The following is a 23,214-nucleotide window of genomic DNA, read 5'->3' on the forward strand; positions in this document are numbered from 1 at the left end:
TCCTACCAATACAAAGTCTTATTCTTTGGGCTTTCTACCTCCCCGAGGGTGTTTACCAAGGTGATGGCAGTAGCAGTTGCTCATCTCTGTCGCCTTGGTCTGGAACTGTACCCATACTTGGACGACTGGCTTTTGACAGCCCAGTCCAAGGACAGACTGGAGCGGGATTTGAGTACACTGCTGCTTACTCTCCACAATCTTGGCATCAATATAAACTACAAAAAATTCAAAATGACCCCAACTCAGTCCATTCTGTTCATAGGAGCGCTGTTGAATGCGGACGAACAAAAGGTGTTCCTTCCAGAGGAGCAGATGCTCCTTCCAGAGGAGCAGAAGCTTCTGCATCACATACACTTGGCCCTCTTGGCACCTATGAGAACTGCACACCAAGTGCAAGTTTTGCTGGGCCTGATGGCCTCATGTACCGCTGCAGTAGCTCATGCGAAGCTACACATGTGGCCCCTACAACTTTGGTTTTTGGGAACCTTCAATCTCCTTTACAGGTCCCCAAAACAACTATTGCACATACCACAAGCGGTCCTGAATTCCCTCCAGTCATAGTCTCTTCGGGGAAAGCTGAACATGTGTATCCTTTTCCAGCCATGCTTCCCCCAAATAATTGTGACTTCGGATGCTTCCAAGGAAGGGTGGGGAGCTCACTGCCTCACCTATAAGGTGAATGGACCATGGACCCAGCAACAACTTCACATAAATGTCCTGAAACATTTGGCATGCTTTCTCGGCTTGATGGCTTTGAGACCGATGTTACAAGGCAAACTAGTGCAACTTGTGATGGACAACACGACAGTCATCACTTATGTGAACAATCAAGGGGGGACTGTTTCTCATCCCCTGTGCAATTTGGCATTGAAACTTTGGGATTGGTGCATTCTACATGGGATTCACCCCATTGTGATTCACATCAAAGGGGTCGACAACGTGGAGGCCAACTCGCTGAGTTGCACTCAGTTGCTGAGTTGCACACATGGATACGCATGAATGGAGCGTGCCCATGACCTACCTGTTGCTAATATTCCACACTTGGGGGTTTCTTCAAGTGGACTTATTCGCATCCGAAGAGAATGTGAGATGCAATATGTTCTGTACAAGAGCGGGCATAGGTGCCAACTCCATGGGAGATGCCTTTCTCGTTGCATGGAGTGAAACCTTGTATTTCATTTTCCTGCCGGTTCCCCTGATTCCAAGAGGCCTCAATAGGATAATTCATCAGGGAACAGACTACATCCTGCTTACCCCTGATTGTCCACATCAAGTGTGGTATCCTCCTGTGCTGAGACTGGCCAAGGGCAGATATCGCCCCCTGCCAGCCATTCCGGTCCTTCTGTCCATGCATCATGGCCAGGTGTTGTATCTAGACATCAGCATGGTAAAACTCACCATGTGGAGGATCAAGCCACTAAGCCCAGTGCTCACATACTAGAAGAGATTCTCTTCATGAGAAGAAACTTTCCATGCGAAATACATATGTGGCCAAATGGAAACACTTTACATTATATGTGGAAGCACATTCTTTCTCGCCCTCAGGGGCTACCGTTTTGCAGATCTTGCATTACCTCTCCAACCTGAAACTGGCGGGTCTCTTTAATGCCTCTATTAGGATCCATCTTGCCACCATCTTCAGCTGTCATGAGGGAATATATGCCTCTACTGTTTTCTCTCATCCCCTCTCCAAAAAGTTTCTTAAGGGCTTGGAGAACATGTACCCGCAAACGAGGGCTCCGGTGCCACAGTGGTCTCTTTCTCTAATTATCATGAGTTTCATGAGCACTCTGTTTTGAGCCTATGGCTACCGTGCCACTAAGGTTCTTATCTATTAAAACGGCCTTTCTGGTAGCTATAACCTTGGCCAGGAGGGTGGAGGAAGCGGTGTGCCTTAAGGTCTGATCCCCCTTATGTCAGGTTTCACAAAGACAAAGTAGTCATGTGTATAGACATATCTTTTATTCCAAAAGTGAAAACAGGTTTCCACATCAACCGTGATGTGGTTCTCCCGGCTTTTTTCTGTAACCCACAGTCCAACTTAAAACAGTCCCTGCACACGTTGGATGTCCGCCAGGTATTTAGCCTTTTACCTCGCTAGGACTTGTCCGTTTTGTAAAGATGACAGACTTTTCATTTCCTATAGAAAAGACAAAAAGGGCATGCGAATAATACACCAACGGTTGTCACATTGGATTGTCCAAGCCAGAGTTGAGGCATACAAGTCTCAAGACAAAGACCCACCTAAGGGTATTAAAGCCCACTCTACAAGAGCAGTGGCTTCCTCAGCCACTAATTTATCAGGAGTCTCCATGACTGAGATTTGGAGGGCTGCAACTTGGTCTTCGGACCACCCCTTCGTTAAACAATACTCACTGGACCTGCGGTCCTCTACAGATGTGCGTTTTGGTAGGAGTGCATTGGAGCAGGTTCTATCCTGACATGAAGTAAGTTATGAAGTAAGTTCAAGATACCCTATTCCTGCAGGAGCTTGCTAATCGCCCAGTGGTGTGAATACAATGGGATCACGTCAAGGATAAACAGGTTGCTTACCTGTAACTTATGATCCTTGAAGGATCCTAGGTATTCACACATCCCAACCGGTCCATGCACTGGGCACTGTCTATGTTTTCACTTACCTGTTCTCTCACTTACCTCTCTGGTTCCACTTACGGTGGTCACAATGTGTAGTCTGGCGGTCGTCCAGGAATCGAAGAGAGCAGCGCTCCAACCACCTATGTTGATGTACGCATGCACACCGTGGGCAGAGTCGGGAGCACTGCGTGTAGCTTTAGAATCTTCCCTATTGGTCTCCTGTGCAGGCACGTATCCCAGTGGTGTGAATACCTAGGATCACTCAAGGATCATAAGTTACAGGTAAGCAGCCTGTTTTTCTCCTGTACTTGCACTTTTTGGGAACAGTTTGGTGAACATCAAGAGTGAAAAAGCTAGCATTTGAGGTATGGCTAGGTGAACATGATATGGGATGAATAATACTGAGAGCTGCCTTGGGGGCGAGGGGAGTTGTTAATTTAGACTAGAGTGCAAAGCGAACAACTTCCCCCCCAAAAGACAGCTCTCAGTATTATTATTTTTAATTATAGATGATGTTCTATGGTTGTGGCACTCAGTCTCTCACATCAAGCAGACGTGGGAGAGCTCTAGTAAACAGAAGGCGTACCTGCTGCAGATCCACCTAATAGCTTAGAAACAGCCTGTACAGTGGCTACACAATGTTAGTATCAGAGCTTTGTATCCTAAGAGTTTCTTCTGTTCGTGGGAGAATTGCACAAGGGCGGAAGAGCCCATTTTTGCTGTCCTCCCCTTCTCTCTGCAGCCCTCCATGCCCCTGAAAATATGTCCCTGGGGGCTTGTGGACCCTCATGAGCAGACTTTCAGGGCACACAAGGAGCTGTAGAGACAGCTGCAAAAATAGCCTTTCTTCCCCTTGAGCAAACAGAGCTTCTTTCATAAAGCAGCTCTTAGGGTACAACCCCAAAGGTGGATATTGAACATCTGAGTAAGGAAGTTGTGCATCCCCATTTCCTGCCATAAGTGTTCCTCTGAGATTTGAAGTTGTGAAGAAAACTTTGAATGAAGACTGCATGAAAATGCATGTCAGTGTGAGGAAAGTAATAGAAAAGAACAAATGTAGATTTTACGTACTTTTTCTTTTTTCTTTGAGAATAGACCTTTATTATCAGGCTTGTCTAAATATATGCACATAATCATAAAATTAATGCAAAGTTTTTAATTGGGTGTAATGTTCTTTACTAGTCATAAATGTGCTCAATTATTGGCCTTAGGAACTCTCTTCATTCTTTTTGGTTGATTGCTTCCCCATCATACAACAAGGAAGAGGCAAACAAATTATCAGTGCCTCAGGCACTGCACAAAATGGTAGTAATGTATTAATAATACATGAAGAGAAAAGCTGCATATCCCTAAAAGTAAATGCAGCAGGCTGCTTGCAAATCCAAGGCAGTTTAATAAAGTACAGGTGAACCCCGTTATCCACAGAGGTTCTGTTCTCCACTATAACCGCAGATAATGAGGCATTAAGACGATGGGAATGGGGGGGGTAGATTCCGGGAAGCTGGAAAAATCGGGGGTGGGGGGTTTGAAAAGGGAAATAAAGTGCCCTTCTGTGCTCTCCAGCTGTCCAGGAATGCCCCCACCAAAGTCTCAAATCCCCCATGTGCTGCAATGCAATATTAAATTTACTATTTTGGAAAGTACTTGGTTAGTTATGGGGAAAATAGGACTCATAAAGGTGTTTGCAACAATATCTACTAAGTGCACAATGGATATTTTTAATTACAAAATACTGCAGATTTCATGAGCAAATAATTTTAATAAAGAAATCAATGTACTAATCAATGAAGTGCGACCAGTTTGAGTGGCCTGCACTTTTCTTAATTGAAAGCTATTGTATAAATATTTTAAACAGACCCTGTTCTTTTGTTGTGGTGACATACAGGGTTAATAATTTGGTTTGCAGACTCATCTAATGTTATAAAGTAGGCCTTCTCTTAAAAAAAAAATCAATCTCCACGAGCACTTAGAAGCCCGTTAAATAAATAAACATGTAGAAAAATTGTATGGCTTCCACATTTTGGATTATTGAATTACAATTTTATATGTAATTAGATTAAATGCTATTTACTTTCATGCACATACTCAGTTAACACTTTGTTTCAATCAATGCGAAGCACTGCTGGGATGTTATAAATGCTTCTTGCACTGATGGGAAAATATCGCTAATAATTTCTCATTTGTATAACCGTATAAATGTCTGATATTTATGCAAGTGACTCACAATAAGCCTATTAATTTCAAAATTATTGATATTTTAATTTTTAGTTTAAATTTGTGTGTGTGTGTTGTATAAAAGCATTCAATACATCTTTAATGAAGAGGCCATATGTAAACAATATATATGTCTGTAATTAGTAATATGTAATTAGCTAGCTAATTACAGATATTTAGCTAGCTAATTACAGATCTGTGATTGAGTGGGTGGTGGCCTCTCAGCTCCAGGCAGTTTTGGATGATGCAGATTATCTAGACCCATTTCACACTGGCTTCCGTGTGGGCTATGGGATTGAGACTTCCTTGGTCGGCCTGATGGATGATCTCCAACTGGCTATTGACAGCAGGAGTGTGACTCTGCTGATCCTTTTGGGTCTCTCAGCGGCTTTCAGTACCATCAACCATGGTATCCTTATGGACCGCCTGAGGGAAGTGGGATTGGGTGGCACTGTTTTACAGTGGTTCCACTCCTACCTCTCTGGTAAATTCCAGATGGTGTCACTTGGAGTCTGTTGTTCTGCAAAGCAAGAACTAAAGTGTGGAGTTCCACAGGGCTCCATAGTGTTTCCAATTTGCTGGTCAATGACCGAATACACTTATATCTATCTATCTGTTTCCAATGCTCTTTGACATCTACATGAAACCGCAGGGAGAGATATCTTCTTTAAATGCCTGCCTGGAGGCAGTAATGAGCAGGATGAGGGATAGCAAACTGAAGTTGAATCCAAATAAGACGGAGGTATTGACTGGGGGGGGGGGGTGTCAGGACCCGAGAGATGGCTTAGATCTGCCTGTTCTGGATGGCGTTACACTCCCCCTGAAAGATCAGGTTATGTAGTTTGGGAGTACTCCTGGACCCAAAGCTCTCCCTGGTTTCTCAGGTTGAGGCAGTGGCCAGGAGCGCTTTTTATCAGCTTTGGCTGATATGTCAGCTACATCCATTTCTGGTTTTGGCCAGAAGTGGCCAGAAGTACTGCGCACGCATATGCACGGTACTTCCGGCTGAAAACGGGGGCAGGGGCAGCAGGGAGGTACGCTGGTGCCCCAAGAAGGTTTTCTTTAAAAGGAGCACCGGGGGGGGGGGTAGCGGCAGGAGGGGTAAGTGAACCCCTGCTCTTAAAGAACCAGCCCCCACCGGCGGTTCAAACTGCACCACATTCGAACCGGTTTGGAGGCCTCTACAATGGCCTCCGGACCGGTTTGTGCACATCCCTAGCAGCCGGCCAGAAAGCCATGCATGCCAACGGGGGGGAGGGGGGAGAACAGGCTAGGCCTACCAGAGGCTCAGATGCTCTGCACCCGAACCAGCTAGTTTTAGTTATTTGGCAAATGGATTAAGTCAACTACTTATTCTCAAAGTCTTTAGAAGCTGCGTATTAAAGAATTCGTTTAGATGTATCTTTTTTGTCTACAGTTCCGTCTCATCCTTTCTGAAGGACCATACTAGCAGTATACAGTGGTCCCTCTACTTACGAAATTAATCCGTTCCGAATGCACATTTGTAAGTCGAAAAATTCGTAAGTCGAAAAGCGGTTTCCCATAGGAATGCATTGGGAACGGATTAATGCGTTCCGGAGCCTAGAAAAAAGACCCAGACCCCCAGTAAGGCTTGCAAACTGCACAGGAACATTTCTTTTCAAGAATAAACAGGCAGTAAACAGGCAGGCAAGTCAAGGAAACCGCATGTAAAATTTGTAAGTCGAGGAAACCCCATCTAAAAATTTGTAAGTGGAGGAAACCCCATCTAAAAATTTGTAAGTCGAAAAAACCGCATCTAAAACCGGATCTAAAACTGCCGTTTGTAACTCGAAAAATACTTATGTTGAGTAGTTTGTAAGTCGAGGGACCACTGTACATGGGGCAGCTGTGATTAGATCTCTCCATGTAATTTTTTTCTTCCAAAAACAACCGTTACGGAGGCCTGATTTAGATTGGAGTCATGAGGGGAAAGGAAGTGTCCAACCCTTTCCCCTTTCACTGTGGATCAATCTAAGTCATCCTTGAAGCTGCCCTTAACTACAGAGGAGAAAATATAGACTCACAAAATTTGAGGGAGGAAATAGAATCCTGAGGCAGATAGAATCTTTTTCCATGCATCACCAAAATATATATAGGTTGAATGTCCCCTTCAAAAAATGTCACTCCCTAACCCACACATCAGATTTATGGGATAACCACTTTCCACTGTCCCATCATCTCAACCTGACCTGGGGGAAGTTGTTACTTTGTTCTAATGAAGTTTCTTCATGAGTGGCTATAGAAAGAAGTCCGGGTTGTCCTGTTTTGTTCCTCTTCTAGCACAGGTGTTGGATTAATGGTCCCATCCACGGTTTCTTGCAAGGATGTTTGCTTGTGGAATAAATTACTGGTGCTCATTTGGGAGGGATGGGACAGAAGGAAGAAAATGTTTAAAAGGCAGGATAAACTCAAAGTTCTAGAAACATTGATTTAATCTAAACTTTGCTGTGCCAGCACTTAATTGCTTGGGATGGATTTAGCCACAGCTATTCCAGCACAGTATCAATATAACCTTCATCTACCTCTTTGGGCAGATATGCCAGTTGAAATGCATGGGACAGGCATGGAAGCCTCTGTCCTCTTCTATAAATAGTTTGTGCCTTTGTTGGATTTTGATTACTGATCTATATTTCTTTACTTCTTTAGCTCATTTGACAGTAGTTATGTTTATCAACAAAAAGGACTTGGACCTATTAAAGAGAGCACTATTCTTGTAGTAGATCCAAGTAATTCAGTAGTACGGCACTCTACAGGAAAAAATATGTAAGTCTTCTACATTTTAAATTTCTTTTATATGTCTCCTTTTGAGTTATCCAAGTCCAGCCTTTCTTCTTGTGTTATGCACATCAAATTTGTTTTAAACAGATTTTGCCAGTGTCTAGAAACAATTGACCAATATCCAAACAGCAGCTCTACATGCAATCCAAATATTAGTTTTAAGTGGGTTACATGAAGATCTACTGTTCAGACAAACAGCCCCTCTCCACTTGATATAGGAACATAGTGGGAGGGTGTCAGGATGTCATAGGAACATCGGAAGCTACCATATACTGAGTCAGACCATTAGTCCATCTAGCTCAGTACTGTCCACACAGACTGGCAGTGGCTTCTCCAAGCTTGTAGGCAGGAATCTCTCTCAGCCCTATCTTGGAGATGCCAGGAGGGAATTTAGAACCTTCTGCTCTTCCCAGAGTGGCTCCACCCCCTAAGGGGAATATGTTACAGAGCTCACACATCAAGCCTCCCATTCATATGCAACCATGGCAGACCCTGCTTAGCTAAGGGGACAAGTTGTGCTTGCTACTACCACAAGACCAGCTCTCCTCTGTCCGCAAAGGATGTAATGACAGGTACACTCCTTTCAATCACATGGGCTAGGAAAGTATCATCCAAACATACCCAATTCAGTATCTTTCTTACAATACATACATGTAAGCACAGTGGGTGAGTTCTATTTTCTTGACGGTAAGGAAGGAAATAGTCTCACTATTGTTTGCCACTTTTCTTTAAGCCTCTTAATCCATCAGTCTTTAAGCCCTCTAATTCTTTAATCTGTGAGAGTGTGTTCTCATATGCATGAATTGTGCAGAGTTTGGGAGAAGTGTTTGAAGATGTTTATGAAGTTATATATGACACCAGTCATCTTTAATAAAACAAACAATACTTACAGCCTTCTGCACTGGACATGCGCAAAAGCACAATAAGATATTTCCACATATGGTGGACTTGTCATTTAGGAAAACATTTCTACAGGAAAATTAAACTACTATTAAAATAATATTCTGTTGCACCCCTTGTCATCTTCTATAAAGACAGTTGATCTCCTTTTAGTACTTTTACTCCTTTTTAACGTAGTAAAAAAGAATGATCAGAACTGATGGGATATATGGTTACAGCAACTTGACTTGAAGACTGGAAATGTCCCGATGTACCATCAACTGCAGCATGGCAGGAATAATGTGGGGATATGTGTTCATGGTATATATAAAAGCATATGTCAGTGTGAGAGACGACCAAAAAAAAAATTATTTTTTTTTAATATGTGTGTGGCACTTAGTTATTTGTGTTCGCACAATTAACTCTTCTCAGATCTGCAATTCTCTGTTTTATGTTGTTAGCAGAAGACTACCAGCTAATTATTACTGATATGTTCTGTGCTTGGCAGAAGCTATACTTTTTTTAAAAAATGTTATTTTACTCAAGAATGGCAGCAACAAAGGTAGGGAGATTAAGTGTGTAAAGAAGAACTGTGTCAGTCCCCATGTCAGTATGGTGACTAAACAGAAAAAAAGTGTTGCCTTATTTTCTCAGAGAAAATAAGAAAATTTCTCCTCTTAATGCAGCTTTCATTTATTTTGTTCACAGGTTTTATTTACCGCATGGCTTAAGTATAGATAAAAATGGCAACTACTGGGTGACTGATGTAGCTCTTCATCAGGTATGTCCAACTGGCTTCCACAAGTATTGTGCTAAATGTGCGAGCCTGAATTTAACTAGTTTTTATCACTTATTAACAACTTGGCACTATAATTTTTCTCATACTGGGAGGATGTTTGCCAAATGTCCAACTGCTTCATTTAGCATAACAGCTATGGATTGACATTTTATGCAGAAACACTACTGAATTAATTCTGTTACATGCCTGATGATGGATTTCTTTATTGGGCTCATACATATGTATCTATACATAGCTGTTCTCTGAAGAAAGATCTTTTTCAGAGGATAGGCGCACAGTGTTTCCTGTAAACTAGCTTTGTGTGTGTGTGTCCTAGCTATGATATACAATTAAAGAACCTGAAACATTTTACCTTTTTACATTGGTAGGTCTTCAAACTGGCATCACATGGTGTGGAATCTCCTTTGTTGACGTTGGGAATGGCTTTGCAACCTGGGAGCGACAATAACCACTTTTGCCAGCCAACAGATGTGGTTGTGGATCCGCATACTGGCAGTATTTACATTTCTGATGGCTACTGTAACAGTCGTATTGTTCAATTCTCTCCAAGCGGAAAATTTATCATGCAGTGGGGAGAAGGTACTGAATAAAAGGTTATGTTTGTGTATCGATTAGGATACTTTTTTCTGAATGGCTTGTGGCACATATACACATAAGGTCTAATCTAGAGGTTAAATGCACCCAAATCGCACTGAAATCAATTAGACTTAAGTGCCTTAGTTTAAGTTGTAGTCGTCACTGAGACGGTAAGCCTGTGTCTGGGCTGTACCACTTCTGACTGCAAATGGCAGTTCACATGATTCAATGATCCTCTGTGCAGACAGTTCTCCCCTAATAGAAAATATGTCACAGAGAATGTGTAGAATTCTTTTTTTATAAATAAGCATTCGGTGTGAGCACCCACCTGCGGTTTGAAGCCGTACAGACCGGACACAGGCTTCATACCTCAATGAGAACAGGGATTAAGTCCCACTGATTTCTGTGGCACTTGAGGGTCAGTGTTCCCTGTAACAAGGATTCCCAGATGTTGATGACTATAACTCCCATAATCCCCAGCCAAAGGCCAATGCAGCTGGAGATGTTGGGTGTTATAGTCAACAGCATCTAGGAATCACTGTTACAGGGAATACTGCTTGGGCCACTTTGCATATGATTTTTCATGTACAGATGTAGGAAAATGCCACAGTTTATCTGTGAAGAGTGTGTGTGTGTTTTTGTTTTACTGTGTAGTAATTACTACATCCTTCTCTTACCAGATGTTGTTGAATGAATTTCACTTATTGACACCCAAGCAAGTGCCCATGCACAGTCTGAAATCTGCTGTGCTTGACAGAAAACAGTTTCACTGTACAACTTCTTATTGTTTAGCGTGAAATACCAGGATTTATGTTCACAAGTAGTGAGCTCAGAGTTGTGTTGATTTTAATGGGATATTTTCTTTTTCAGAGACTTCTGTAGGTCAAGCTAAACCAGGCCAGTTCAGCATCCCCCACAGCTTAACACTGGTGTCTGATTTTGGTCAACTGTGTGTAGCAGACAGAGAGAATGGTCGGATTCAGTGTTTTAAGCCAGAAACTGGGGAGTTTATGAGAGAGATCAGTCATCCACAGTTTGGAAGAGAAGTATTTGCTGTTTCCTATGCTCCAGGTAATGCCATCTAAAAAAACACATTCTTTGTGTTTGAGACCTCTGATGCTTCCTAAATGTCATTTAGGAAAGGTGCCATCATTAAGCATAGTTGTCGTAATGATAACTTATGCATTTGAAGTCAGAGGAGTCCAACAGTTTTTTTGTGGAAGTCTGCTGTGCCCCTTTAAGCTTATTCCTCCATTTAAAACTGTTGAAGTGGGGTTTTTAAATTTATTTTAACAGAAGTCAACAATCTTTAAAATCAAACTAGACCAGAGATTCTTCAGCTTAGCCACAGTGGTGGCGGGGGGTGTCAGAAGAGCCTTTCCAAGTTTAACTGTTATAAATAGAAATTTCTTAGCCAACAATGTTCTGAGTTGCCCTAGGCAGAGGGCCAGCAGGTCTATGCAACAGTGGGGAAAGTTACCACATGAGACACTGATGTGGTTCACTGCCAATCAGCAAAACAAATGTAAGCTATGTGGATTCAAATATTAAGGGGGAGAAGGCAGTATATCAACACTTGGCTCCTGTCCTAATTAAGTCATACAACAAAGATGGAGCAAGTGAGAGGTCAGACAGGGATTAAAGTCTTCCCCTAGTAACTGTCTACACATTCTGGGAACCTCAGAAATGGTGCAAAGCTGGATTTTGTGATTCTGAAATATTCTCATTAGTTCATACCTCAGGGCCAAATTAGACATTATACGGCAGACACATGTAATGGCCTCTCCATGTTTTTGCTTCAAGACAAGCAGCTGTGGGAGGCTGCAAATTTGATTGGAAGGGGCAGCAGACCTGCTTTTTGAAGTACAGCTGCCTTCTTGGTACCGGGAGAAACAGGTCTGCTGTATGACTTCCCTCCATTTTCACCTCTATACTAGGACCTTTGGAAAGAGGGAAACTCAAGCAAAAGTAATTCTTGCAGCTTTTTACAGGGTAAGGAGTTTGATTGATTTCAAGATCTGTTGCACCTCTCATTCCATTCAGTGTCAGGATCTCAATTTCCACGAGGCCACCTGATTACAGCTACATAGAAAAATAAAATAGTAATAAACGTACCTCCTTTGAGACAAGTGTCACTAAATACCTATATTTATGGCTTCTTCATTGATAGTTGCAGAGTCAAAAAGCTGGTACATAATTTAAAATATTATTATTATTACTATTAATTTTATTTCCCGCTCTTCCTCCAAGGAGCCCAGAGCGGTGTACTACATACTTAAGTTTCTCCTCACAACAACCCTGTGAAGTAGGTTAGGTTGAGAGAGAAGTGACTAGCCCAGAGTCACCCAGCAAGTATCATGGATTTGAACTCAGGTCTCCCCGGTCCTCGTCCAGCACTCTAACCACTACACCATGCTGGCTCTCAAACGTTATCTTGTTGCTGTCTATATGTTGAATATATATATGTTGTTGCTATCTATATGTTGAAGCTATCACATGATATCTTCAAATGTTGTCAGAGAAAACAGCAAAATATTTTTACTTCAACTGAGGAAGAAATTACGGAATTAAAATTAAGAAATTTTAACATAAGAAGGAGAGTGCTGGGGATTTAATCTCTCAAAAAACAGAGCATTAAAGGAGATTTCAAGCATCTTAAAAGTGCAAACATCTGAAAAACACAGCATTGTTTTTATTTAGTCCTGATAACACTGCAGTAGCCAGATAACCAAATATATTTGTATTTAAGAAAGTAACAAAAATCATATTCTAGCCTTGCAAATACGTTTTTGGGATGGTAACTCACTCCCTACTTGGCTCCACCTTGTACAGCCACATTGCATTATTCTGTTTTCCCAAGCGGAGATTCCTACCAGTGTTCCCTCTAACAGGGATTCCCAGATGCTGTTGACTACAACTCCTACAATGCCTAAGCTAAAGCCATTGCACCTGGGGATTCTGAGAGTTGTAGTCAACAATATCTGGGAATCCCTGTTAGAGGGAACACTGATTTCCAACTGAGAAACCCAGGGCAAGCCAAAATTAAGAAAAAGTAGCTCATAAAGTACATTTTGCCTAGTTATTGGGAAGCTGTTCCTAGCCTATGCAATGGTATAATTCAAAGGCTCTCTCTGCATATCAAAACAGAAGAAAGCATGTATAAAGCATGTGCCAATGTTGATGTTTTCTCTTTAGAGGAGTCACTTGGATATTTTTCTACTAAGAAAGAAATCTCTGTTAGGGGAGAGAAAATCCAGAGAGCCTGGTAATTAGAAGAAATAATTATAAAGAAATACTCAGTGGTGGCAAAAGGAAAATTCAAAGCTCCCTAGTTACAAGCAAGAGGCACTGCCTGCAGATGAATCCATAAAATGCCAAGGCCAATGAAACAGTACTGTAGTTGCCAGTGAGCTTATTGGTTTAGTTGGGGGCATTGTGAAGACATGATGATAAGCAATGAACATTATGAAGCAATGAGCATTATTTTTAATTTAAGCCTTTAAGCAGATGACTAGAAGGCATTCTTGCTCCATCACCCTCTTTTTGATAAACAGCCAATCATATGTTTTGCTATAAAAACACAATGTGGCCATGTCATCCTCTGTGTTCAGGGGTATCTTTGCATGCTTGTCCAGTATATATGCACACAGCTTACTGTAGTCTGCTCAAAGCTTACATTGGAACAAGAGAAGTATCACCCTAGACTTCTTATGTGCTGCATCATTTTTGCTTTTGAAGTGATAGCTTCTCATATTACTGTGTTTTGTGCAAAAAGCTCCACACTAATATTTCCATGATGGTTGCCCTGAACGGGTTGGAGAATATGGAGTGCTACTTCCTTGATTTCTCATGCATTTCTTTTTCACAGCTGTATTTGAATCGATTCTAACTTGGGAGCACTGCCAATAGCTTCCTAGCAGCAGTCATGACTGAAATAGTTGTGCTTTTTCCCCCCATGTTGAGCGAGGTCTAAGTCCTTCCCAATTCAATCTGAATGCCTATTTCAGAAGGCCATGAGCTCCTGCCCATCTGCCATTACTACTTTAAGGGAGCCTGTCCTAATCCGACATAGTTGTGATTAGACTGGATTGTAAAAGGGAAGACTATTCTCAGCTACACACCAGCTCACTGAAGAATGAATGTATGTTTGCAGGTGGTCTGCTGTTTGCAGTTAATGGAAAGCCTTACCCTGGAGACACAGAGCCGCTGCAAGCATTTGTGATGAACTTTTCAACTGGAGAAATCATTGACACTTTCATTCCACTTAGAAAGGTAACACATTGTGAAGCATCACTTGGTTCTATTAAAAATGCATGAATACTCATTTATTCTTCTTCCTTTCCATGCCTTGTGCACATTTCAAACTTTAGCAGAAAGATTCTCAAATTATCTAGAAGGTGAGACCAAGTTTGTTATATCCTGGGTATTATATTTCAGACAGTAGTATCTATATGCTGTTTGCCATTCCAGTCACAATTCTTCAACAAGATGACACCAGTGTGTGTTCTAATTTTTTTCATCTGTCTGCCAAATGAGTTTTGTTCTGGGCGGCAGTATCAAGGCAGTGTGCGCGCATGTGCATTCAGGATATGGCCTTTCTGATTCAACCTGAGTGGGATCTAAAATTGATGGAGCTGACATTAAAAAAAAGCTTCTGTGTGTATGTGCACATGCGCATACCTTGGAACACTGGATGGCACCCAAATAATTATAGCTGTCACATTTTAGGGTCCTGTTAGTTGAATCAGAGATATTTGGTATTGGGGACACTGTTTTGCATTGGTCCCGTTCCATTCCTTAGTGGGCATACTTAGTCAGTGTGTATTGGTGGCGAGTGCTCTGCCCTGTGGCCACTCTTTTGTGAGATACCTCAGGGCTCAGTTCTCACACCCATTCTTTTTAACATCTACATGAAACTGCTGGGGCAGGTCATCCGTCAGTTTGGGGTGATATTCCATTAATATGCCAATGATACTCAGCTGTATATTGACATCCCAGGCCACTCTGGAGATGCTGTTTCTGTGCTTGCTCAGTGTCTGGAGGCTGTCAGAGTCTGGATGGGCCAAAACACGCTCATACTTAATCCCTCCAAGACTGAGTTGCTTTTGCTTACTCCTCGATCTGGCCAATTGCCAAGTCTGAGGCTCTCCCTGGACGGGGTTGCATTGCCCCTGAAGGAGGTGGTCTGCAACTTGGGGGTCCTCTTGGATTCATGGCTCCTGCTTAAACAGCAGGTGGAGCCCGTGGCCAGAGGTGCCTTTGCCCAGCTTCGGCTGATCCTCCAGTTGCAGCCCTATCTCGACTGGCAGGCCCTGGCAATGGTAACTCGTGCCCTCATCATCTCTCATTTGGATTACTGTAATGCGCTCTACCTGGGGTTGCCTTTGAAGATGACCCGGAAGCTTCAGTTGGTCCAGAATGCGGCGGCCTGCCTGCCTATGGGCGCTAGGAGAAATGATAGTGTGACACCTCTCTTGCGGTTGCAGCAGTGGTTACCTAATTGCTTCCAGGTCCAATTCAAAGTGCTGGTTCTCACCTTTAAAACCCTTCAGGGCTTAGCACCTGTTTACCTTTAGGACCGCCTCTCCCAGCCAATCCTGTCCCATCATGTGAGATCTTCTCAGGTTGCCCTTCTTAGGTTGCCCTTCTTTCAGTCCCTGGTCTCAGAGAGGTCCATAGTGCTAGGGCCCATGGAAAGGCTTTCTCTGTTGCTGCCCCTTCACGTTGGAATTCTCCCCCACCCAGCCCCAGATTCGGTCTGCCTCCTCTCTTTCAGCCTTTAAAAGCTTATTGAAGACATTTCTTTTCCACCAGGCATTCGCCCTTTAAATCTTTTTTAAAAAATTAATTCTGGGATGCTGTTCTTGTTTTGTACCCGGGTCTGTGGATTGGGTGGTATATTCAATCAATCAATCAATCAATCAGTCAATCAAGGGACTCAGGACTTGCCTTAATTAAGGCAAGTAGTGGGAGGGGGGAAGGGTTTCAGCAATTATACACCTCAACATAAATATGACAACTGCCATACGCAAATATGCTTATAAATATGACAACCATTGAGCTAATAACTTGAAACTTGAATTGTGTGATCTAGTTGCTGAGGTCTACAAATATGCCTAATTTCAAAACAATCTGATAAAAGAATGCAGACAGGGAGATATTTCAAGCAATGACTCTTCCAGGGAGAAAGGAAAGCCTAAGAAGATGTGGTAGCCCCTCTCTTTGAAGGAGCCGTTGCTTGAAGTATTTCCCTACCTGCATTGTAGGCGGAGATGCTATTCTGAAGTTTTGGAATGCCTTCTGGAAGTCATAGAGAAGAGGAATTCATAGTAAGACACTTCCCTTTTCAGTAAAGATAAAAATGATTGTTTTTCTTCATTTTCCACCAAACAAGCTAGCTGTAAATTGTGCCACACACAGTTTCTGGCTTGAGGTTTACTCAGTACACATCAGCTTATTGCTTCATACGGAAAGCCCTTTTATTTAATTAAGCTGCAGCTACAAATAGGCAGAGTTCAAGCCAGGAAATAAATTTGATTTGTTAAGCCAAATAGAGAAGAGATATTTCACTAGACTTGGGGGCCAAGTCACTACATTACTATTTGTTTTCTCTTTCCCATTCCTTTCTTCTTCTTACTTGTCTGAAATCACCACCATGCATGTAATGTCAGCATGCCGCCAGATTAAAATTAATTAGTACTCTGGATTATTGTTTGCCTTGAAAATTTAAATCCAATGTCAGATGAGCCTTGAGTACATTCTTTTAAGTGTTGGTTATTAAGAATAGGAAACAAACAGTGTGGCCTGTTAAAATTTTAAAACAAGGATGTGGGCTCCAAAGTAAGATTGTTTTCAGAATAGGGGATCCTGGGATCTCATACGTGTCTCCTTTTCACTTGAGGCTATAACACAAAAGTGCATTCTGGTCTTTCCTTGGTCACATTCCACTAGACACAGAGAGAGATCATTCATTCTTCTTATATTAATGGCTGTTAAGATTGCACTTCCAATGTTCAGATATCCTTTTAATCATCCAAGCAGCCATCTTTTAAAAGTATAGCATGACTAGTCATTTTCTTGTGTTTGCAGAGATTAAAAGAACAAATTGTAAAAGGATAATCATTAAGACCATACTATTTGAACCAAATGGGTTGTCTACTGCAAAGCAAGCTTCCTATCTCTGGTTGGAAGGACCTCTTTACCTGCATGCAATTCTGATTAGTGTGGGGAAGGATGCCTCCCTTCCATAGGCGTTGCTGGACTTCCTCCACACTTTTGCATGTAGTGATCGCAGTTGATAGTCTCCTGATTATATCAGACAAGAGTTTAATTCCACATCTCAACTTGTTGAATAAATGGGTCTAAATGGTTTCATTTTGGTGTGTGGATTTTTAAATTTGTTGACTGTTACCTTGGCAGAGTTTTGAGATGCCGCACGACATTGTGGGTTCAGAAAACAGAACGGTCTACATTGGTGATGCGCACACCAACGTGGTATGGAAATTTACATCCACAGAAAGTAAGTTTTATCTGCTTTGTAACTTTAAAAGCATCTAACACTACCTACAGGCATAGACCTCACAAAAGACTCTTTTTCTTCACCCTTGCTTTAAGGGTACATCTGCTTTGTAGTCTTGGAAAGGGAATGGGGCCATAGTTCAGTTGTAGAACATCTGCTCTGCATGCAGAAGATCCCAGTTTCAGTCCCTGGCAGGAGTGTAGTTGCAAATTCAGAAGTTCAGGCGCTCCCCATGACAACTCGATAGCCACATCCACCCCTACAATAATGCACCATAACTGCGCCCCCAGTAGCCACACCTTCACAGTCACAACAGGTGGTGGCTTCATGTGGAAAAAGCAGCACTACAAGCAGAGTCAGACTGTACCTCTTGCATCTCATGATTTTTTAGCTCTGCTGTCTACATTTCCCCCTATACCTGAGCCTATGTGTTTATATTCTGCCAACTTAAGATAACACTTCTTGCATCTGACAAAACGGGCTCTAGTCTTTCTAGAGCCACAAGGTTCTCCCTTGCACATATTTAAAGGCACGTGGGCTATGCTCTCCCTTAAATACAAAATGACAACTACACAGTTCTGTTAAGAAGTCTGTGTGTGGACACATGTTAGCTATCACTGTCTGTAGTTAAGCTTTGCTCAAGTGGAGGAAATTAGCATCAAATGGGTGCAGACCAATCAACAGCAATAAAATATGTAAAGTCCTGCGGGACTGTGGCCGTGGTATGGACGCACTGAAAGGAGTAAAGGAGGATAGACGCATGCTCTTGAAAATAAAGTTTTATTGAGGGATAATGGAGGTAAAGGTAAAAGTGTGCTGTCGAGTCAGTTTCAACTCCTGGCGACCACAGAGCCCTGTGGTTGTCTTTGGTAGAATACAGGAGGGGTTTACCATTGCTTTCTCCCACGCAGTATGTGATGATGCCTTTCAGCATCTTCCTATATCGCTGCTGCTAGGGATTTGCACGGAACTGGGTGGGGGTGGCTTGAAGGGGTGGGGTTTAGGACTTTAAGGGTGGGGGGTAGTGCACTTACACCCCCCCACACACACACACCGGTGGGTAAGTTCTATAAAATCCCTCGGGGCGGCAGCATACCTCCCTGCCTCCAGTTCCCTCTTTGGCCAGAAGTACCAGGTGCACATGTGCATGCCGGGCATGCGATTGTGCACATCAGACAGGCTTGCATACGATCGCAGCGTGCGCGCGTGCGCCTGGTACTTCCAGCTGAAGAGGGGAAGGGGCGACAGGGAGGTACACTGCTGCCCCAAGGGGTTTTACAGAACTCCAGCGCCAGCAGGGGGAAAGAGGAGGGGAGGGGTAAGTGCACCCTCCCCCATCCTTAAAGTCCTACCACCCACCCCTGTGGGACGTTTGAAACGGCCAGTGTTCAAACGTGTTCGGAGGCCCATAGAAGGGTCTCCGAACAGGTTCGTGCACATTCCTAGCTGCTGCCTGATATAGGTGTTTCCCATAGTCTGGGAAACATACCAGCGGGGATTCGAACCGGCAACCTCTGGCTTGATAATCATGTCATTTGCCCACTGTGCCATTAGGTAGCTTCATAATGGGGGAACAGAAAGTGAAATGAAATTGGTTGGTTAAGCTTGAGGCATATTACCAGGCTACAGTACTGGGAAGGGGAAGAGATCTGAGGATAAAAGGGTGGAAACTGTTTGTCATAGTTTTCTGCCTCTAGCTAGGGAAATCCATCGCTCTGGTAGCTTAAGCACGAGGCGAACAATGAGGTGTGCCCAAGCAGTGTGGAGCACTGAGTTCCGATGGTAGGGCGCAGCGTGGCAATTGCAGGAGGCAAAACATGATGCCATGTTTGAGGGGGTTCTTATAGGCAAAAACATACCCTGAGGCATGATTTAAGAGTTGCAGTTCCTCTTTGAGGAATTTCTGATGACTTAGGAGTTCTTGCTCGAAATAAGGCCATGAATATTGGGTATTGATTAGCTTATGTGAGCTATTCTGGAAGGGCGGTGTAAAAATTGAATAAATAAAATAAATAAATTCTGTCAGGGTGACTCCCCTGTATGCTCCTTTAGACAAGGAAAGATTCACAAAAGAGATTGCCTTGGGCAATCACCTGAATAGAGAAGGAGGGGGGCATATCACGCTGTCTGGCATTACTTCTCCCTTTGATAAGGGCTGGGAGGAAATGAGGTGAGCAGTTTTGTTTAGCTTTGAAAATTCTTATCTTACATGCAGGAAGAGAGCTTGCATTCTTTTCCCTTTTGTCTCTTTTCAACTCTGATTTGGGTCTGCCCTGCATCTCTCTCTGCCTATGCTCAGTTCGGAGAGGGGCATTTCCTTCAGCCCATTGCAGTCCTTTGCAAATTGACCTGGAAGGCACTGTAGGGAGATGCCTTGCCAGAATGACCATTTGTCTGGAGTGCAGCCAGCATTTGTCTTCCAAGCAGGCTAAGGAAGGAAAATGGCTGGGAGGCTGTGTTTGAGAGATACACTGAATCACCGCAAAATTCTAAATTGTTTTTTAACTGATTGTTTTATGGTATTTTAGAGTTTTGGTTTTTGTTGTTGACTGATTTTGACTGTTTTTGTTTTGTTTGTAAACCGCCCTGGGCCAAATTGGGAGGGGTGGTATGAAAATGCAATAAATAAATAATAAATAAAATGGTGTAGTAAGTGTGGCTAGTAACAGATCTCACCGGGGTCTCAACTCAAGCCTATCCACCATTCTCCCTTCCTCCCATGCAATTAGGATAAAATTAATGAACAGTTTCATGCAGGAGTGTTGCTGGAAAAGATCCAGGGGCCAGACCCCCCCCCCCCATTTTTATAATTAAGCCTTTTCATGCTCTTTGAAGGAATCCAACACTCTCTTCCCCACTAGTTCGTTTCACAGGTAAAATGAGGGTCTGAATTTCCTTTTTCTCCTGCGTATAATTTCTCCTGTAATCAGTACCCTACACAACAACAACAACAATTTATATAACACTTTTCAACAAATGTTTCCAAAGCAATTTACATAGAGAAATAACAAACAAATAAAGAAAGATGGATCCCTGTCCCCAAAGGGCTCATAATCTAAAAGGAAACACAAAACAGACACTAGCAACAGTCACTGGAGGTACTGTGCTGGAGATGGATAGGACCAGTTACTCTGCCCCTGCTAAATGCTAAATCACAACTGAGAACCAGAGTAGTATAGTGGTTAGAGTGTTAAGACTAGGATTGGGGAGACCTGGTTTCCAATTCTTTCCCATTCAGCCATGAAGCTCACTAGTTACCTTAAGCCAGATATACACTCTCTGCTCCGAACCTGCCTCACAGGATTGCTGTGAGGATAAAAGCAGGGAGGAAGTACCATGCACAGTACCATGAGCTCCTTAGAGGAAGAGCAAGGCTACTGATGTTTGAAAATGTATACTTCCCAACCCTGCAATTTATATATATGAAAACCATGGTAGGGAGCTAGTGCATTGCATCTCTCATCACGTCCAACCCACAGAAAGGCATCAGTCCACTATAAGCATCAGCTATGCAGAAGGCATGACTGCTTGTCTGCTGTCAAAATGGAGGAAAGAAAATGGATTGTTGTACTCCAGTGTGAACGAGCAGCCTGCCTAGTTTGGATGTGCCCTTAGAATTTCCACAGCCCACACACACACACACCCATTTATGGGATAACTTCTACACCTGACATTTTCCAAAAATCTAGAATTCCCTAACATTTGTATTCATCATTCAAAAGAGATCAAATCAAAATGGACAGAATAATTTAAAAAGCAGTAGGACAAGGTGTTTGAACAGCATTCAGTGTGGCAAAATGTCCTGAAGGCCATCTGCATGCTCTCCATTTGTTCCAACAGCAAAGCCCATCAAAGGCACAGAGCTTCTGTTTTTATTTTTATGTTTATTAATTTGGGAATCACTTGTCACTTTTGCCCCTTTAGAGGTTCACCAAGGTGGTTTGCAACATTACAGACACTGTTACCATGCCTGGCTTATTATCCTATTAGAGAGATCACTCCACTTCCAACTTTGTCCCTCAGCATCTGGCATTTGATGTCCACTGACAAGTCAACTGAGAATTGTAGTCACTCCACTGGCCGTGTGGCTTAATTTTCACTTTCCTATGCCATTTTTGCATCTTGTTAACCTAAATAAGTTGCTCCCACTGGAACATTTGCTGCTATTGAGTCATTAAAGCTGGCATTTGATGTTGGCTGAAGGTGTCCCCTTCAGTAGTTTTGTTATTAAAGGAATCCACTCATACACTGGTTGCTTTAACAGTTCTGTGGGTTTGGGGGGTTAGTATTTATGTACATTCTCTTCCCCTTTACCCCCACCCCACAAAAAGCCCAGGCACCCAAAGTGATATAAAATCACAGTAAAAATGGAGAAAGAATGCAGAAGAAAGTAAAAGCTTAAAGCTCGATTCAAATCCGAAATAGGCAGAATAAAACAGAGCTCAATAAGGTATTTGTAAATTTAAATAGAAATTGCAGAGCAAAGTTTCTCATCTGCAATACTAAAGCAACCAATGATATGGCTTAGTATAAATAAAAGACCATTATTGGCCCACATAATGCTCAAAGTAGTGCTGGCATTACCAATTTCTCCAGTGTAGAAGCCAGCCCTGGCAGTGCAGCACAAGAGCGCATTTGTGCAACTGCTCAGAATAGCACAATGTAAGATCTGCACAGTGCAAGCACACTGTGCTCTTGCACAACATCACTGGAGCTGGCTTCTATGTGCACAGCAGTGCCAGCTGATTGGGAACGTGGGTATTGCCTTGCTTTGTACTCTCTTTCCCCAGGACAGCAGGCCTTTTCTTCCATCCTAACGCAGAGAGGGAGGATTCAAGTGCAGCAGTTGTGCCTCAAGCAACCAGCTGAGCAATGGCCTCACATCAGAGTCCTACATATGGCCATTAATGAAGTCTCTTGGACCCTGCATGGCTCATATAGAACCACAAAGTATGTTCTCTGTACTGAGAACTGCAGCTTTATAACTGACACCAGACTTGTGAAAAACAACTTGAGGTAGGAGAGAGGGAGAAACTATGGGATGCTTTTGCTGAGAAATGAGAGGTGGTACAGCTACAAAGCACTGGTCGCATTCCCTCTCCATCACTAAAAATCCATGCCCCTCTACCGTTACTCACATGTTGCTAATACAGATTTTAGAGAGTCATAGAGTTGGAGAGAGGCCTTTTAGGCCATCTGATTCAACCCCCTTCTCCATGCAGGAAATCCACATCTCGAGCATCCTGGGTGAACGGTTGGTCAACCTTTGCTTGAAGACCTCCGGTCAAGGAGAGCCCATCACCGCCCCAAGGGAATTGGTTCGATTGGCAAACTGCTCTTTCCGGCGGACATCCTGAACCACGAAGCACACACGTCGATAGGGTCTGTGGGGATGCATCGGGAGCCTTCATGCAACTCACCCAGTCTTCTTGTGCACATGCTGTTGCCCAAGAGGGCTAATACTTCCAAGCACTGCCTGTGCTCCAGAAGCGCTCTGTAACAGGGTAAAAACGTTGCTGGCCCTCAGTGATGTGTCTCTGGCCTTAAAGGGCACTCCTGGAGCACAAGCAGAGCTGGGAAGTATCAGTGCTCTTGTGCAACAGTGCGAGTGCATGGGGACTGGGGGAGTGGTATCCCCACAGACCCTACTGACATGAGTGCTGCTTTAGTCAGGATGTCAGCTACTGTTAAGAAGTAGCAATAGCAATAGCAATAGCACTTACATTTATATACCGCTCTATAGCCGGAGCTCTCTAAGCGGTTTACAATGATTTAGCATATTGCCCCCAACATTCTGGGTACTCATTTTACCGACCTCGGAAGGATGGAAGGC

At 43.0% G+C, this 23,214-nt stretch overlaps 1 protein-coding gene across 7 annotated transcripts in view; it reads left to right on the plus strand.

Annotated features, from left to right (window-relative positions):
• The window catches only part of PAM (peptidylglycine alpha-amidating monooxygenase), a 247,407-nt gene that overhangs the window by 214,755 nt on the left and 9,438 nt on the right, over window positions 1-23,214 (plus strand). For all 7 annotated transcript variants that reach the window (XM_053291370.1, XM_053291368.1, XM_053291367.1 and 4 more), the window contains 6 exons: window positions 7,477-7,593; window positions 9,196-9,268; window positions 9,655-9,865; window positions 10,733-10,933; window positions 14,016-14,134; window positions 17,282-17,381. In XM_053291370.1, coding sequence (XP_053147345.1) covers window positions 7,477-7,593; window positions 9,196-9,268; window positions 9,655-9,865; window positions 10,733-10,933; window positions 14,016-14,134; window positions 17,282-17,381 — 821 coding nt within the window. The remainder of the gene's footprint in view (window positions 1-7,476; window positions 7,594-9,195; window positions 9,269-9,654; window positions 9,866-10,732; window positions 10,934-14,015; window positions 14,135-17,281; window positions 17,382-23,214) is intronic.

Source organism: Hemicordylus capensis, chromosome 2 (genome assembly GCF_027244095.1).
Source record: "Hemicordylus capensis ecotype Gifberg chromosome 2, rHemCap1.1.pri, whole genome shotgun sequence".
Lineage (NCBI taxonomy): Eukaryota > Metazoa > Chordata > Lepidosauria > Squamata > Cordylidae > Hemicordylus > Hemicordylus capensis.